This window comes from Triturus cristatus, chromosome 4_2 (genome assembly GCF_964204655.1).
Source record: "Triturus cristatus chromosome 4_2, aTriCri1.1, whole genome shotgun sequence".
Taxonomy (NCBI): Eukaryota; Metazoa; Chordata; class Amphibia; order Caudata; family Salamandridae; genus Triturus; species Triturus cristatus.
Genome location: NC_140586.1, coordinates 221,924,344 through 221,940,525, shown reverse-complemented (window position 1 = coordinate 221,940,525; position 16,182 = coordinate 221,924,344). Strand labels below are relative to the sequence as shown.

Genomic DNA, 16,182 nt, shown 5'->3' with positions numbered 1-16,182 from the left:
AGAAATAACTGTTTTTTACCCTCTTTTACATAATAAAAAGATTTTCACTCTCTTGTTACAAATGCTAAGCCACTGTCATGGCAGCTGCCATTATTTCTCAGTTGGGCCTTTGTGATACCCTGTTCTGGGGACTTCTGGGAAGATCCTATATCAGCTACATATCGCTCAGATTAAATGATTTGCAGTTTCCCTAGAAGAGATCATATTTTCAACACCAGAAAAATCCCCCTTCTGCCTCCCTGTGATCCAGTGAAGGTGGTTTTAGGTTAATTGTGAAGGGTTTAACAGCGATAAGCTCAAGGTATTTCTACTGAAGTCTACAATCCCAGAAAACTCCAGTCAAAGGTGCAGTCACAAACACAGTTGACGATGACTATCTGAGGTTGACAACTATCAAGCTATAGATAACCAACATTTGTCCTTGAACATAACCAGTGCAACCAAAGCGGCATGTTAGATCGCCACTAGAGAAGCTCATTACCCACCTTTAAGGACTTTACCCTTAGGGAAGAATGTATCTCGAAGTACTTTGCACACCAAGCAGCCGAGTCCTTTAATTTTGTAGTACTTTTTGTTTGTGCCCCCGTACTCGTGTCCTTCAGACACAAACTGATGTTTAATCTCTGCCCACTTTACACACTTGGAGGCCTCTGATATGTATAACCACTTAGTCACTCTTAACATCTTGGACATGAGGTTTATTTTCTGTTTCCACCTGGAATGCCCTAACCTTGTATATGTCCAACTTTTGATTCTCTTATGGCTACCAGAATGCTTCATGTCAACAGGACACCATTTCGCAGCCCTGGGCTTTCCTTTTACAAATATTTACTGCCAGGTTTGTTGGTCCCATTGGTTCCTCTGAAGCAAGTCAAGACTGCCACTCCCAGAATGCACCACTTTCTCAAACCCAAGCCTAAAATTGAAAACATGGTGTCCTGCCAATTGGGAGTGATCTTGCAGCCCTAGCCTGTCCTAGAATCATGTGTCACTGGCGGGAATACCTAACCACTTGACGTACTGCTGTTATAACAGCCGCTTTCAATCCCACTGGCAGGAATGCATATTTTGCTGTGATTCCTGCCTACACTCCGTGGGGTTGTTTTATGAAGGTTTTGGATGCTTCCCGCCCTTTCTTCTATTTTAGCATATAAACAAACCTATATCTTTAATTCTAACTCCTTTGTCAAACTCTCTACTAGATTCATCTCTCTAAAGCTAGTATGTGTGTCTTCTGCACACCCATGCTGGGAGAGAGTTCTTGCTCCACGCATGTGCAGTATCCTGCTACCTAGCCATCAAATAGTCTCAAATCATGAGGGACGCCTTTGTCTAGTCCCAGATGTTTAGTCAGCAGCTCAGAAGCTGGGGATTGTAACTTCGATTTTCCATTAGGCAGGGTAAGGCAGTTAGGGCACCATGTATGGTGGCATGCAATTACTGCAAATGGCCAATCAAATTTCCTTTTTGGAGAATAGGGAGTGTTCCAGGACTCATCTTGGTCCCAGAACGCTTTCGGCAAACAAAGCCGACTGGCTTGAAGTTTCAATAATGATATGTGGTCCTTTGACAGCGATGTTGCAAGCCAACTAGCCTCTAAGATCCACAGGGGTTTTCTTGAAGCCATTTTCTTTCTTGGTATTAGTAATTGAAAGAAATAAGGCATTTGGTTGCAGAAATTGGCAAGAACCCAGCTCTTTTCTCTCAGTTATTGTGGCTCAGTAAGGCAGGCTGTTTCCCAACATATTATGGGATTGTTTCCCCGCAGTTTGTCGCCGTCTCAGTTTTTCCTATTCTGCCGAAGTGGAGCCAATGCCCTCTTTCATTTGGAATATTCCAGTGAAGAAGGCACATAAGCCTGGTGCAGGCCCTGCTGTCCTTGTTTAGGCTACACATGGCTACTTACATGCAGTGCCGGATTAAACCCCTTGGAGGTCCCTAGGCAGTCGAAATTTCGGGGCCCCCTCTCAAATTATCTCTTAATACCCAATGCCCCGGATTTTTTTTACAAACTGACAGCTGCCAGAAGATGAGCTCTTAAGAGACGAACTGTTATGTGAATCTGATGTCTCTGGTTTATGTACTTTAAGTTGTTAATGGGTACATTACATTAAAACAGTACTCTTTCTATAGTCTTTAATGTAAAGTTTTTATCTTTCAAGATCAAATCAATATTATTTTGATTCGTTGTCGCGGGCCCCTAAATGGAGTGGGGCCCATAGGCCGGTGCCTACTTTGCCTATTTTATAATCTGGCACTTCTTACATGGCTGCTTCAAAGGATTACTCTGTCACATACACATTTCCATCATACCTCTATGCTTCTGCTACATCATCCCAAGGCTTTCCATCTTCCTTATCTTGAGGCAGAATCCACTCAATGGGCTGCACATTTTCACTCAGCTGCCCGCCAGTACTCACTCTGCCTTCCTGCTCTTGTGGTAGGACCGCCTCCAGGGACTCCTCCAGGAGCGGCGCTTGGCCAGACTATCATCGGGCAAGAAGGCTGCCATGGAACCCTCGATGAGGTCGGGCTGGCCGCACAGTGCGTGCTCTGTGGAACAGTAGTACGAGCATTCTCCATAGAAGCAAATATTGTTGGCTGCAAACATGAAAAGCAAATGCAGTGACATTATGAATATTTCGGAAACACAACATCTCATCCATTTAACAGTCTCCCCACTGTCAGGAAGTGATCTAGGGTAGATGGCTGGTAACCATAACCAATGATTTTGCATTGTGGAATGAAAGTGTTAAAGATTTGAAGAAGAGAATGCAGTTCCTGCATGGGTAGATTTCCACTGTAAACATTTTAGGAGCACATTAAATCAGGATGTAGTGAAAGGCTTGCTATAAATCAGCAACTGGAGGTCCAGTCAAGTGGTCATGCCTCTCCTGGGCCTCCTAGAATTTGTGCTAGGACTGGCCGCTGGCTGCCACCTTTGTGCCTAAATCTGATCCTCTTCAGACGTCAGCCATTACCATATAACTATTTGCCACTGGGTGTTGCTACTGCACTGATGCCTGCTTCTCCCAGTATACCAGTCAATGCCATACTGTGATTGAACACTGGGTATCACTGATGAATTGATGTCTGCTCCCGCCATGACCTCAGTACCCTACTATGACTGAGCACAGAGTGTCACTACTGTGATACTGTGACTGATCTTTGGGAGGCACTGCTGAATCAGAATGTGCCCTGTCCAGGACATCAGCCAATGCAATACTGTGATTGACCACTTAGCGTTACTGCTGCACCACAGTCTCTCTCCCAAGACCGCAGCCATTGCCATGCTGTAACTGACCACTGGGGGTCACTTCTAGGCCTGTGTCTATCTACTTCTGCTAAGACATAATAGCACTTTCCGCCAGGTGGCACAACATGCCCACGGAAATGACTAATTTGTAAAGACACAGACAGACCTTGGAGACACTGTAGGGCACTCACCTGGGGAGATGTAGAAAGTCTTGGCCAGCCTCCTGTCAGTTGTGATGTCCCGGATCTCCATTGTCATGTTCACAAGGCGTCCAGCGACAGGAGGAATCCTACGGAAGTCTAAGATCCTTCCCGAACAGAAGTTTAGAGAGATATTAGTAATCTTCCAATCAAGTGTAGGTCACCCTCAGTATTAGACTGGGAAGGTTCCCCTGGCGCAACTCTGTGGATGTGTGTGGTGAAAGAAGTCAAGCACTCAATACATCTGGAGACTGAATTTCACTCTTCCGCTTTGCCACATTGGTTAAGCTGTGTCGCTGTGTGAGGGGGGACCATTAACGAATGGGGGGCCCTCTTGATGTAATAGAGAAATGGGGCGGAGGTAGGGAGTGAATATGGGGGTGTGTGAAGGAGATCTCTTCAGGGGATGGTCCCATTATTGGAGTATAGGGAGGAGTGTGTGTGTATGTGAGTGTCTGTGTGTGCAGGCAAGTGTGAGGGAGCTCTCTCCAGGCTGACCCCAAAGGTGAGCAGTGTGGAAATGCTGGGTGCTTAGCAGCCTCACGAGAGAAAGGAATCTCAGAGTCTGCACCTCAAATTGCCTGGATGGAAAGCAGTGACTACCAAAATATATCTTCAGACAGACATGTCAACATGCACCTCAACCCACTATAAAAAGCAAATGCCCAAATGTCGCAGGACTGGAGTTAGAATAGTAAACTAGTATAGCCTTATAATAGGTGGGATATAAGTTTGGTTGGATTTAGGAATTTAAAGCATGTTACCATTTTTGTAAGGATATATTCATGAAAGTTCTGCGTATTGGAAGCAGATGATTTTGAGTCCATGTTTTTACGTCCAAGTATTTCCACTGAAACACCAGAAATGACAGCCACTGGCCCACTGGGATACTCACCTGTCCAGGTGAAAGGCTGCAATCTCCGCATTGTGCCGTTCGAAGTCGGAGAAGTAGAAGAAATCAGCTGGCGTCTCCTGATCCCTCGTCTGCCTGGAACCCATAAACACAGAGTGAATTCGGGCCTACCTTGGGGACCACATTCAATGAAACCTGACTCCTTTCAAAGAGCATTTCTGACCAGAAGCCAGTTTAGAGGGGAATAAGGACTAAGACTGCAGCCAGGAATCTGGAACTCCATCATAGTAAAGGAAGGACAGACCTAGACATTTCCCTGAAAGGATATTAGTGCTGGGGACTGTGGCTCCGATTCACAGAACTAACTTAAGACAAAATCCTAAACTTACTACCATTTTGGTATTCACGGAAGGCACTTACTCATTTTGGTATTCACAGAAGGCACTTATTCATTTCGGTATTCACAGAAGTTAGGAGTCCTAACTTTAGGACTCCTAAATGCCTTCTGTGAATACCGAAAGTCTTAAAGTTAGGATTTTTCTCAGTTTAGGAGTAGTAAAGTTAGGACTCCTAACTTTAGGACTCCTAAATGCCTTCTGCGAATACCGAAAGTCTTAAAGTTAGGATTTTTCTCAGTTTAGGAGTAGTAAAGTTAGGACTCCTAACTTTACTACTCCTAAACTGAGAAAAATCCTAACTTTAAGACTTTCGGTATTCACAGAAGGCATTTAGGAGTCCTAAAGTTAGGACTCCTAACTTCTGTGAATACGGAAATGAGTAAGTGCCTTCTGTGAATACCAAAATGAGTAAGTGCCTTCTGTGAATACCAAAATGGTAGTAAGTTTAGGATTTTGTCTTAAGTTAGCTCTGTGAATCAGGCCCAGAGTCCATCATCCCTTGATGCCTAAATGGTATGCCAACTACAATGATCTGACTATTCTAGTGATAATGAAAGTAGCCTGAGTTCTAAGAGGCTTTTTTCAGCAGTTTTCATCTACTGATCTGTTAAATTGTCAACCACACTTTACTTCTGTTTACCACAGAATACAGCATGGGGTAATAAGTCAGCCGACATCAACCACTCCCCTGTGTGAGTAATAGCATTTTCCTTGGACACAATCTAGCCATCCCCACATTAAATAATTGGCTATGTTGGAACAGTAAAATAATAATTAATTATGCAATAACCATTCAAAGATGAGAGAGGGAGCGAGAGAGGATGAGAGAGAGAGAGAGATAGAGTGTGGGTGTGTGTAATAACCATTCAAAGATGAGTGAGTGAGAGTGTGTGTGTGTGCACACGCGCACATTTGGCCTCATGCACTGGCAAGCATCTTAGAATGGTTTTGTGATAAGTAAAACGAAAATCCTTCCAAGATGGCTCCTTTTGTGTGTGTATATACAGGCAGACATCCTTGAATGTTTTTCAATACTTTACCATTCCATGATGATCAAGGTGTTTTCAATGCGTCAGTCATTTTTTAACATGGAACGCAGTTAAACTATTTAAAAAACAGATAGCACCCATCTCTGAATGCTTTCTAAATACTTTATTGTTAACCAATGGTTGCCTATGTTGGCAGCACAAGCACTGTCCAAGCCTATGCCAAATAATACGACTTTGCTAATGCTTATTTTTATCTGGGGGTAACTGGAGAGATCAGCCAATTCTTTTTAGGTCACTTTGGCAGAAAGCATTAAGAACACACAATGTGTTTTGCAGTAGATATTTCTGGCCTGTCAGAAGACTCAGTGGTTGATGTACAGGACAAAGTTCTAGTTTGATTCTGTAATCTCTCCGCCTTCCTGATCCTAATACTCACTTCATTGGCTTGAAGAGGGCTTGACCATAGTTGGGGAATGTCATCACCAGTTTGAGCTGGGTTCCTCCTTGCTTCTGGACTGAAAGAGAGGAAAGAGCTAGGTTAGAGATCCTGTGGGTCAAAAGGGGAAGAGTTAGCTATAGAGGTAATGGCCCGAGAGAGACAGAGGAGGTGAGTAAGAAGGAGGTGAGAGACAGTTGTAGTTGTAGAAGACTTATTCAAGATGGTCCCTAAATGTGGGATCCATCAACTCCCTGGTAACAGTATCAAATTTCACCAGTATGCGGATTATACACAACTTTATTTGAAATTCTTCTATGCTTAAGGCACTGCCTCCTCCTCACCCAGAACTGGATGTCCAGCACATACCTGTAGCACGGCCCCATCTTAATAGAAGTCCTACAAGTTGCCTTGACGGCTTTGATCTCCATCTTTTACTCTGTGTCAAGTCCCTTGCTTTCACCCTGTAAACCAACCTTACACTTAAGTAATACCACTCCAAGAAAACAAAGATGGCTTGGTACCAGCATGCTCTATTGAAGACAGTGAAAAAGGTTCCTTCCAGAAAGTGACTTCAGAACTGCTGTTCACGCTCATTGTACTCTTGTATCTGGATGGTGGAAATGCCCTGCTCCATGGCCTTCCAAACTCTGAATGGACACCCCTCAGGGGAATCTTACATGCTGCAGCATGTCTGATCCGTGTCCTGGGGAAATATGATCACATCACCCATGTTACACTCGATCGAACTCCACTGGCTCCCCTTGCCAGCCTGCACCATCTTCAAAATCAACTGTATCATTTACAAAGCCATCACTGCCTTCACTTCCACCTACCTGGCTGGCAAGTTCAGCATCTCTGGTGGTTCTCTGCACAGCCACATCAAAGACACCATCAGACTGGAGACAAAGCAGTGCAAAAAAAAAGCATTGGCAAAGCCAATAGGTTTCGCATATGCAAGATTAATTGGCTTTGTCAATGTTTTTTAGACCTGTAGCACAGAGGCGTGGGCTACTTTACAATAGGGCTTGATGTAAACAAAAAAAAGCAGTATGACTCTGCCAGCATTGACAGCGTTACAATGCTTTTTTTTTCTTTAAGCCTTCTTACATAACAGCCAGTGCATCTGTGCAATAATTCTAAAAAACAAATTAAACAAACCAAATGACACTCACATCTGCATGAGCTATTTGGCTTTGTTTGATGTTTTTTTTGTGATGGAGGGGAGGTACAATTGGAAGGAGTAAGGGAAATGATGGGGGGACAGCAATACAAAGACATTGGGCGGAGGGCGTTGGGGCAAGTAATACAAGGGAGATGTGGGGGAGGAGGAAGGGAGCAGCAACCCAATGGAGGGCAGAGGGTGCACGTAGGTAAGCAACGCGAGAGAGGTGTGGGGGAGGAGGGAGGAGCAACACAACGTAGAGGGGAAGGAGTGGAGGGACGAGCACCACGAAGGAAGTGTGGGGGAGCAGGGAGGGAGCAGCAACACAACAGAGGGCGAGGGTAATGCAGAGGGCAAGCAACACAAGGGAGGTGTGGGGGAGGAGGGAGCAGCAATACAGTGCAGAGCAGGAGGAGGGTGAGGTGGAGGGCAAGAGCACGGACGGTGGGAGGAAAGAGGGCCTGAAGACTCTTAGAGAGCGCATGTAAAATAAAGTTTTTTTAAAGTACCTGCAGGAGCCTGCGGCTAGTGGAAGGACACTGGCTGCTGACAGGAAGCTGTATATGGTCTATGCTCTAGCGCACAGAAGCCACAGGAGGAAGTAGGAGGTGAGCAGGAGGTGGTGACCAATCAGAAGCAAGTAAAACAGAGTGATGTTGAAGCAAACCACGGTGAATAATTGAAAGTAATGGGTGGGCTCTAAGACTGTTTTAAGATTTTGTCATCCATGCATGTGCTGTCTTAGGCGAAACCTAAAACATAAGGCAACAGGCCTTTTCCATCTATGAACCTAGAACGTTGAACAACAATCTCCTATCCATGAGAACAGCCCCAAACCCTGCTCTAATTCAGGAAAGTGTTGAAGAATTACCTCTTCAAAGAATACTACATCATCATGATGCATTAAAAGTCCACGAATCAGAAACCTTGCCCATAACTCGTTTACTGTATGCTTGATTTGACCATGTACAGCACTCCTCTTTCTTTGGCTAGAGTCACGCTGTAGACATATGAGATTTATAGATCCATGCCACATTTTCAAGATAGCCACATAAGATAATTTTACAGACTGTGTGTCTATTTGAAAATGCATAATCAGTGGTTATCTTGAAAATGTGGAGCAATGGAAGAATGAACAGAGAGGGATTTGCAGAATGTAAAACATACAGAAGTGGGCGAGAAGGAGTGGACAGCAGAGAGAAAAGAAAGGAGAAAGGCGAGGGAGAAGTCCAGTAGAGAAATAAGACAGGGTCCAAAGGAAGGAGAAAGAGAGGCAAGTACCCAGGAAGTAGAGGACAAGACAAAAATAGGAGAAAGCAGACTATAAAAGAGGGAGGAGTGAAGGAGATAGTGCGGGGATTTATGTTCAGGGGAGAAGAAAGATGACGGAGAACTAGAGGGAGCAGGATCGTAGGTTAGTGAGAGTCGGGTTGTGAATTACAAATTTCTCAACTAAAAAACAGTATGCTAAAGGGTGGAAGGATTACCAACTTTTGGGATACACTGTTCCCATGACGAACAGGTGAAATACTTATTTGCATTAGGTGGGCATCTGTCTAAGTCCCTTTTGAAAAAATAAATAATTACAAGTTAAGACCTTTTAGTCAAACGAGGACGAGAAAAACCAACAAAGGCATACAAGACCCGATTCTTAAGCCAAGAAGGCATTTATTTGGGGGGGGGGGGTGGAGGGGTGTCACACCACAAAAATCCCCCTGAAGCTATGCCCCGTAAATGATTGCAAGCCAGCAGAGGGTGAATTCATACCCATAAGCGGTAGCGAGAGAGTGAGTGAGGTGAATAGTGAAGGTGAGAAGTGAGCGGGTGAGGAAGAAGAAGAAAGCAGGGAGCACTTGGAAGCAGAGGACCCATAGAGAAACAAAGGATGAGGAAGAGGAGTGGAAACACTAGGGGTCGAGTGAGAAAGAGAACTAAAAGAGGGAGGGAAGAGGGCGCATTAAAGGCAGAAGGAGATTGGAGAGAATGAAGGGGTAGAAAGTGGAATGAAGAAGAAGAGAGGTTAAAGAAAGAGGTGGTGTGAGAGAGAGTAGGGAGAAGAAATAGAGGCGAGTAGCTGAGAGGGAGACCCAGACAAAGACATTGGCAACAAGAGGCTAGAAATGTATGAAGCAGGGACGGATAATGGTAGCAGACTGGCAGAGACAGCTGGGGGCAGACCTGGACAGACCAAAGGCCAGTGACTGGCACCCGGAGGAGTATGAGGAACTCGGACAGAGTGGAGGACGATGGATACCAACCTGGGACAGAGGCAGCACGGTCTGGACAGGCACAAAGGGGAGGCAGCGAGACTTTGAGGCAGCAGAAGGACCTAGATCCAGAACAGCAGCAGAGGAAGGACACAGATCTGGCAGTGGCAGACTGACACAGACAGGGGGCAGGCACAGAGAAAACAGAGAGGCTCAGCAGAGAGACAGCGGGGGCAGAGGACAGGCTGAGACTGGACACAAAAGTGTCAGACAGACACAGACTGGCTGGCAACAGGGATAAGCCAGACACAGACTGGAGGCACACAGAGGCTGAGGATGGACAGAGGAGACAGACAGATGCAGCAGGAGGACGCAGACAGAGGGCCCACAGAGGCAGCGGATGGACACAGTCAGGCCAAGGCTGAAGACAGAGCAACAGACTGAAGCACACGAGCATTCCCCGGGATAGAAAGCGAAGACAGACTAGTGTTAGACTGGGGTAGCAGAGGGCTGCAGACAAGGCCTCACCGGAGCCCAGGATCTTCTCGGTGGCCAGCTCCTTCAGCAACAAGGGGGTCAGCGGGTCCTGTCGGGGGTACAGCTCGTGCCTGTTGATGCCGATGTGAAACTTGAGCCAGGTGGGGTAGGTGTCTGAGGCGGCGTCTCCGGTGGGAAGGACGAACTGAGCTCCGGCGCTGACCCTGCAGCCGAAAGAGAGCCTCCCGGCATCAGCATTGCGCTAAAAACCAACCACACGTGCTCGCTTGGCATGAGCCCTTCAACAACCACTGATGAACCTGCATTGTGCCAGCCTGTGCTAGAGCCACCCAAGTGCCCACCTGGGGTCCACCCTGCAGGCAGCAGTCAACCACTGGCGTGACGTCCTAGCATCAGCCCGACCCCAAGGTCACCCGTGTGTCCTCGGCGTTAAATCTGCACAAAACTACTCAAGTAACCGTGGCATCAATACTGTACCACAACCTGATGGGTCGCCCCCATGGCATCAGCCCTCCAGCAAGCAACTTATGTATCTCTGCACCAAACAAATGATGTCCTCGCTTCAATCCTGCACCAAGAACATCCACATGTCCCTGGAATGGACCAAGCACTAGGACCACCTACACACCCCCTGGCATTAACCATGCACTAGGACCAACTACATACCCCCTGGCATTAATCCTGCACCAGGACCACCCACATACCCGCTGGCATCAATCCAGCTTCAGGAACACCCACATACCCCCTGGCATCAATCCTGCACCAGGACCACCCACATGTCCCTGGAATGGAACAAGCACTAGGACCACCCACATACCCCCTGGCATCAACCATGCACCAGGACCACCCACATTCCCTCTGGATTCAGTCCTGCAATAGGACCACCCACATATCCCTGGCATCAATCCTGCACCAAGACCACTCACATGTCCCTGGAATCAACCAAGCACTAAGATCACCCACATACCCCCTGGCATCAATCCTGCACCAAGACCACCCACATAACCCTTGGCATCAATCCTGCACCAAGACCAAACACATGCCCCCTGAAATCAGCCCTACACCAAGAGCACCCATGTGCCAGGCACTAATCCACTGATGTGTCTATGGCATCAGCATTGCACCAGACATGGACGTCACCCCTTGGCATCAGCCGTGGACGGAGCCAATGACGTGCCATCCTGGTATTACTTTTTCCCACTTGGTGCCAGCTCTGTACCAAACCACAGATCGCCCACCCGCTTTCCCATCAGCGCAGCACCGAGACCACTATGGCCCAGGCTCTCAAAGGTTTACTGTTGATGTAGCTTTACTTTTGTAATGCTAAACAGGTGCTAAAGCTTCTTTGGGATTCACAAACCAACGCAAATTGGTATTTGCGTTGGTATGTATGGAAATTCACGCAAAGCAGTGCAAAATGCTACTTTGTATTACTTTGTGTCAAGGGGGCGTTACATGGGTGGTACACGGGTGTACTCATGCTACTACCCAAGCTTTTTGGTGCTAAACCCTATTCTCAAACATCAGTAGAAAGGGTGTAGTGCCAAAAGTTAACGCCACTGAAAAGCAGGCGTTAAATGGAGAAATGTTTGCATTTCTCCATGCTTTTCTGACTTTGCATGCGTTCTACACTGTGCAGCACACATACAAAGTGGGATACGCTTTTTCACTTGTCTAAGCATAGTATTTTGTACTGAAAGGGCACCCTTTTTCTACAAAACCTATGCTAGACTCAGGCACACATCCTAACCCTATGGCGTTAAGCTGTGTGCCTGGCGCACGGCAGCTGAAATCAGCACCGGCACTAGTGAGAGGGGAGGAGAGAGACATATTTTTATGATCTAGCTAATGAAGCCTTTTATAGTTTCGATAGGCTCATTCACAGCTTTTTAATCCTGTCACAGGCTAGCTCAATAAAGTTTATTGCTTACCCTGTAGACAGTTTTACTCACTCACTCATTCAGCACTGCACCACATTTTTTCACACCCCACGCTCACATAGGGTTTTTAGGACAACCCTTGTGCCACAAAATAAAACATCCCTGAGCTCCCTCCTCGTAGAGAGGAAGTTGTAGCCCGTGTCGTGACTAGGTCCCGACACGAGGAGGCACCCCTATGATGAAGCATGACACCTTCGGGTGTGTGAGGGGAGTTGTCCTTTAAAAGGGATATTCCCAGTTTTGTCTTGTCTACTGTTGGTTATTGTGGTTCACATCATTCCTCTTGACTGCTTACTTGGACCCGTGGGTTCTTTGTGTTTTCACTTTCCTGCTCCCTCCCTGTCATGCAACGCAGCCTCTTTGGGTGCTGTGCTGAGTTGCCTCACACCTTTTAGAATCTGGGCCTATGTGTCTCCTCGTATCATTCCAGTGTCAGAACCTTCCATGTGCCGCCTGGTATCTGCCCTCCACCAAGACCACCGACGTCTCTGTGGGAACTAATCCTGCACCATAACCAGGGCCACGGTAATTATGCGGCAGGGAAGGGCCAAATTATGCGGCGTGATTGAGTAAATTAGGTGGGCCTATGTGTCTCATTGCATCAGCCAAGCATCAGAACCTTCCATGTGGCCCCCTGTATCTGCCCTCCACCAAGACCACCTATGTCCCCAAGGGAACTAATCTTGTATCATAACCCACTCATGTGCTCCCTTGGTGCCAGCCATGCATCAAACCACTGACAAACTCAAGACAACGACGCTGCATCAAACCACTAACATACTCCACACATCACCGCTGCATCAAACCACTTAATTGCCCTCCCACCCCTCAGCATCCGCCCTGCCCCTGCACCAGGATCGCCATTGTGGCTCCCTGCCATCAACCCTGCACCCAAACCACCGATATGCCCCACCACCTACCCGTAACACGGCCTACACCAAGATCACTGATTTGTACCCTGGCATCAGCCCTTCACCAAACCCACTAATTTCCCTTTGGCATCTGGCTTCCAGCTGCATTGCCTTGCAACTAAAGGACCCAAAACATACACAATTGGTGCCCACCTCACACCCCGCCAAACACTCAGGCACTCCATAGCAACCTCCCCTAACAAACGTTGCATTCTCTACAAGTCATCGTCCAAAGAACTGAGACCCTGGCCCTTCTGGCTACCATGGCTTAATCTATCCTTTGGCCAAGATCTCGCTTCAACCTGTACCACCCAAAGACTTGCTAAGTCCTGGGGGCTACTGCAAGGTAACAAATCCGCACTAGATGAATTACTGAACCATTCCTGGCTGTTGACTGAACCAGCACTAATGCTGAGCCATCTATGGCTACTAATTCCCAATCGTGTGCGAACACAGTCCCATCTAAGGCTACTGCTGCCCAAATTGGATCTAAATATGACATATGCAGGGCTAGAGCAAGCCGATCTCAGATTAATACTCACTCGTCAATAAGGGGCTAATACTGTTCCATCGTGACTCATCCACATCTCGTACTTATCCATAGATGGTCAAAATCGACCCGCCCGGGCAAATACTGACGAATCCAAGATCAGTGCTGGGCCATCCAGGGTTAACGGTGACCCATTTGGGTCTAATAATGCCTTTTGCGTGCTTAGAAGTAGGCCCGCCTCTCCTAGGGACCTGGCGCTGGGTGCTCCCCCTGCCTGTAATTCCAGGACTAAACCAGCTAGTTCTGGTGACTTGGAGCTCTGTCCGCCCTATCGTTAATGCCAGTCTGGACCAGCCTGTCTCGAGGGACCTGCTGTTTGGTGCTACCCTATTTTTAATACTAGGGCCGGAGGCCTAGAGCTCTGTGCCCCCCTACAATTAACAACCAGGACTGATTCCCTCTGCACTTTGTGAGCTGAAATTACGTCATCCCTAACATTGCCCCATTCTTAAAGTTGTCTCCATATTCAAGTTGAGTCATTCTTGGATGCCCTGTCATTTCTTAAGCTCTCCCATTCCTCATGCTACCTCATTCCTAAAGTTGCCAATTTCTAGTAGTTACTTCATTTCTGAAGTTGTCCCATTTCTTAAATCATTACCCCATAGCCGAAGTTTTACTCTTTCCTGAAGTTGCCCCTATTCCTGGAGTTGCCATATTCCCCATTTACCCCATTAACAAAGTGTCCTGTTCCTGAAGTTATCCAATTCCGGAAGTTACCCCATTTCTTACCACTCCTCGCTTCCGCTGGTCTTCAGGCTAAACCTCTCCTTGGGGTTCACGATGAAGAGCCGGTCGCCCTCCCCGAGGGGCGGCGGTGGCCCCTGATACAGCGAATGCTGGAACAGGGCCGCCAGCTTGGAGCCCTGGTAGCGCCTCGAGGCACCCGGCCCAGCGCCCTCACGCGACCCCTTCTGCCTCGAGCCGTTGCTGCCGCTGAAGTCCTGCAGGGCCCGGAGTACCTGGGCTTTCGGCCGGCCCTTGGAGGACCGGACTGGTGTTTGCTCACGGGCGCCACCTTGGGACGGGCAGGGACAGTTGTCTCCCAGGACGTGGCTTACAATGGGCGTCAGGTCCAGTAGCAGGTGCATGACGAAGGTGAGCGCGAGGAGCGCCAGCACGAGCACCTTAAACCGGCGCTGGACCAGTGTCTGCATGCGGCGCAGCATCATTTCTCCAGAAAAAATATGAGCCGGGCTTTATAAAATAAGAAAATATGGTAAAAATATTATAATTATTATATGTTACACAAAATTAGAAATTAGAGCGTCAAATCCCAATTCTGACTCCAAAACATAGCTTGAAAAAAAAATTGGCAATTTAAAAATGTTCCTCAGAATCTGAATTATGAGGACTCTCGGAATTTCCCGGGTGTTTTCATGGTTTGTTGGCTTGCAGTCCTCTTCGGCAGCCCAGCCCTCGCACGAGCGTCCGTCCCGTTCACCAGACTTTTTGGAAAGGCATGACCAGCACTGGGTCCCACTCAAACCCCTTATCAGCACGTCATCACCCATGGGAGAGAGCTTGCCAGGGTGAGGTTAAGGTGCACCAGCTGCTATTGATCTATGGATGGGTGCCAGGGCTCAGGAAGTGGGCAGTGGAACATCCCCAGGAGTGTAACAAAACCAACTTTTTTGCAAGATCTCACTACACAGGAGACGGTGGGTTGTGACAGAAAACGGTGGCGCCAAATCAAAAGGAATGCCCACTTGGCCCTCATCATTGTATTGCTTTGTATTGTAATTGCATTTATACAGCACTTACTACCCCTGACAAGGCGTCAAAGTGCTTTTTCGGGGAGTAGCACGCTACTCCAGAACCCATAAAGGATTAGTGTTGAATTAGTATAGTGAAATATGAAAGTAATTTGAGTGGTGGATAGGTTAGTCAGTTATTTGGATTCAGAAGGATAGCGGAGGGATAGAAGAGGGAAAAAGGTTTGTATTTATATAGCGCTTGTTACCCCTGATGGAGTGTTTATGCGCTTTTTTCGGTAAGTAGCACGCTACTCCTGAACCCATAAAGGATTAGTGGTGAATTAGTATAGTGAAATATGAAAGTAATTTGAGTGGTGGATAGGTTAGTCAGTTATTTGGATTCAGAAGGATAGCGGAGGGATAGAAGAGGGAAAAAGGTTTGTATTTATATAGCGCTTGTTACCCCTGATGGAGTGTTTATGCGCTTTTTTCGGTAAGTAGCACACTACTCCAGAACCCATAAAGGATTAGTGGTGGATTAGTATAGTGAAATATGAAAGTAATTTGAGTGGTAGATTGTTAGAAAAAAAAAACACTCCCACACCGGAAGGGTGGTGGTGGTGTTCTCCCAGACACGCTGTGGTAGCTTGGCTCGAGCGGTAAGGAAGGCACCGTGTTAAGCATACGTCATACCCACACAATAACCATGCGTGCATCCGTTCCAAAAACGACACTACACCTTAAAAATTATGAAAATATCTCTGTGTTTATCTTCTTTTCTCTTAGTTACTGATTAAATAAATAATAATACAATCACAGTACACAAGCTTCTCCTTAGAAAGTGCAGGTCAAATAAATAATAACACTTTACAGGTGCAATAAATAGGATCAGGTCAAATAAATACTGTGAGGGAATAAATACTGTGCAGGAATAAGTTAGCTCCGGACAATAAATACATTACAGGAATAACTTAGATAAATACAATAAATACAGTACCCTCAATAAATAATATCAGCCAACAATGACATTTGTAAAATCAGATCACATTTAAAATACCATGGGCTGATTTGGCCCAGTCACAGCT

The 16,182-nt window shown here is 46.7% G+C and overlaps 1 protein-coding gene across 1 annotated transcript in view; it reads right to left on the bottom strand.

Moving 5' to 3' along the window:
- The window catches only part of LOC146833459 (extracellular serine/threonine protein kinase FAM20C-like), a 64,450-nt gene extending 49,590 nt beyond the window's left edge, over positions 1 to 14,860 (bottom strand). Inside the window, exons 1-6 of the mRNA XM_085601281.1 lie at positions 14,133 to 14,860; positions 10,033 to 10,205; positions 6,133 to 6,211; positions 4,352 to 4,444; positions 3,448 to 3,563; positions 2,421 to 2,601 (exon numbers count right to left, since the gene is read on the bottom strand). Of these exons, the coding sequence (XP_085457407.1) occupies positions 2,421 to 2,601; positions 3,448 to 3,563; positions 4,352 to 4,444; positions 6,133 to 6,211; positions 10,033 to 10,205; positions 14,133 to 14,572 (1,082 nt within the window). The 5' untranslated portion in view covers positions 14,573 to 14,860. The remainder of the gene's footprint in view (positions 1 to 2,420; positions 2,602 to 3,447; positions 3,564 to 4,351; positions 4,445 to 6,132; positions 6,212 to 10,032; positions 10,206 to 14,132) is intronic.
- Between the last annotated feature and the right edge of the window lie 1,322 nt (positions 14,861 to 16,182).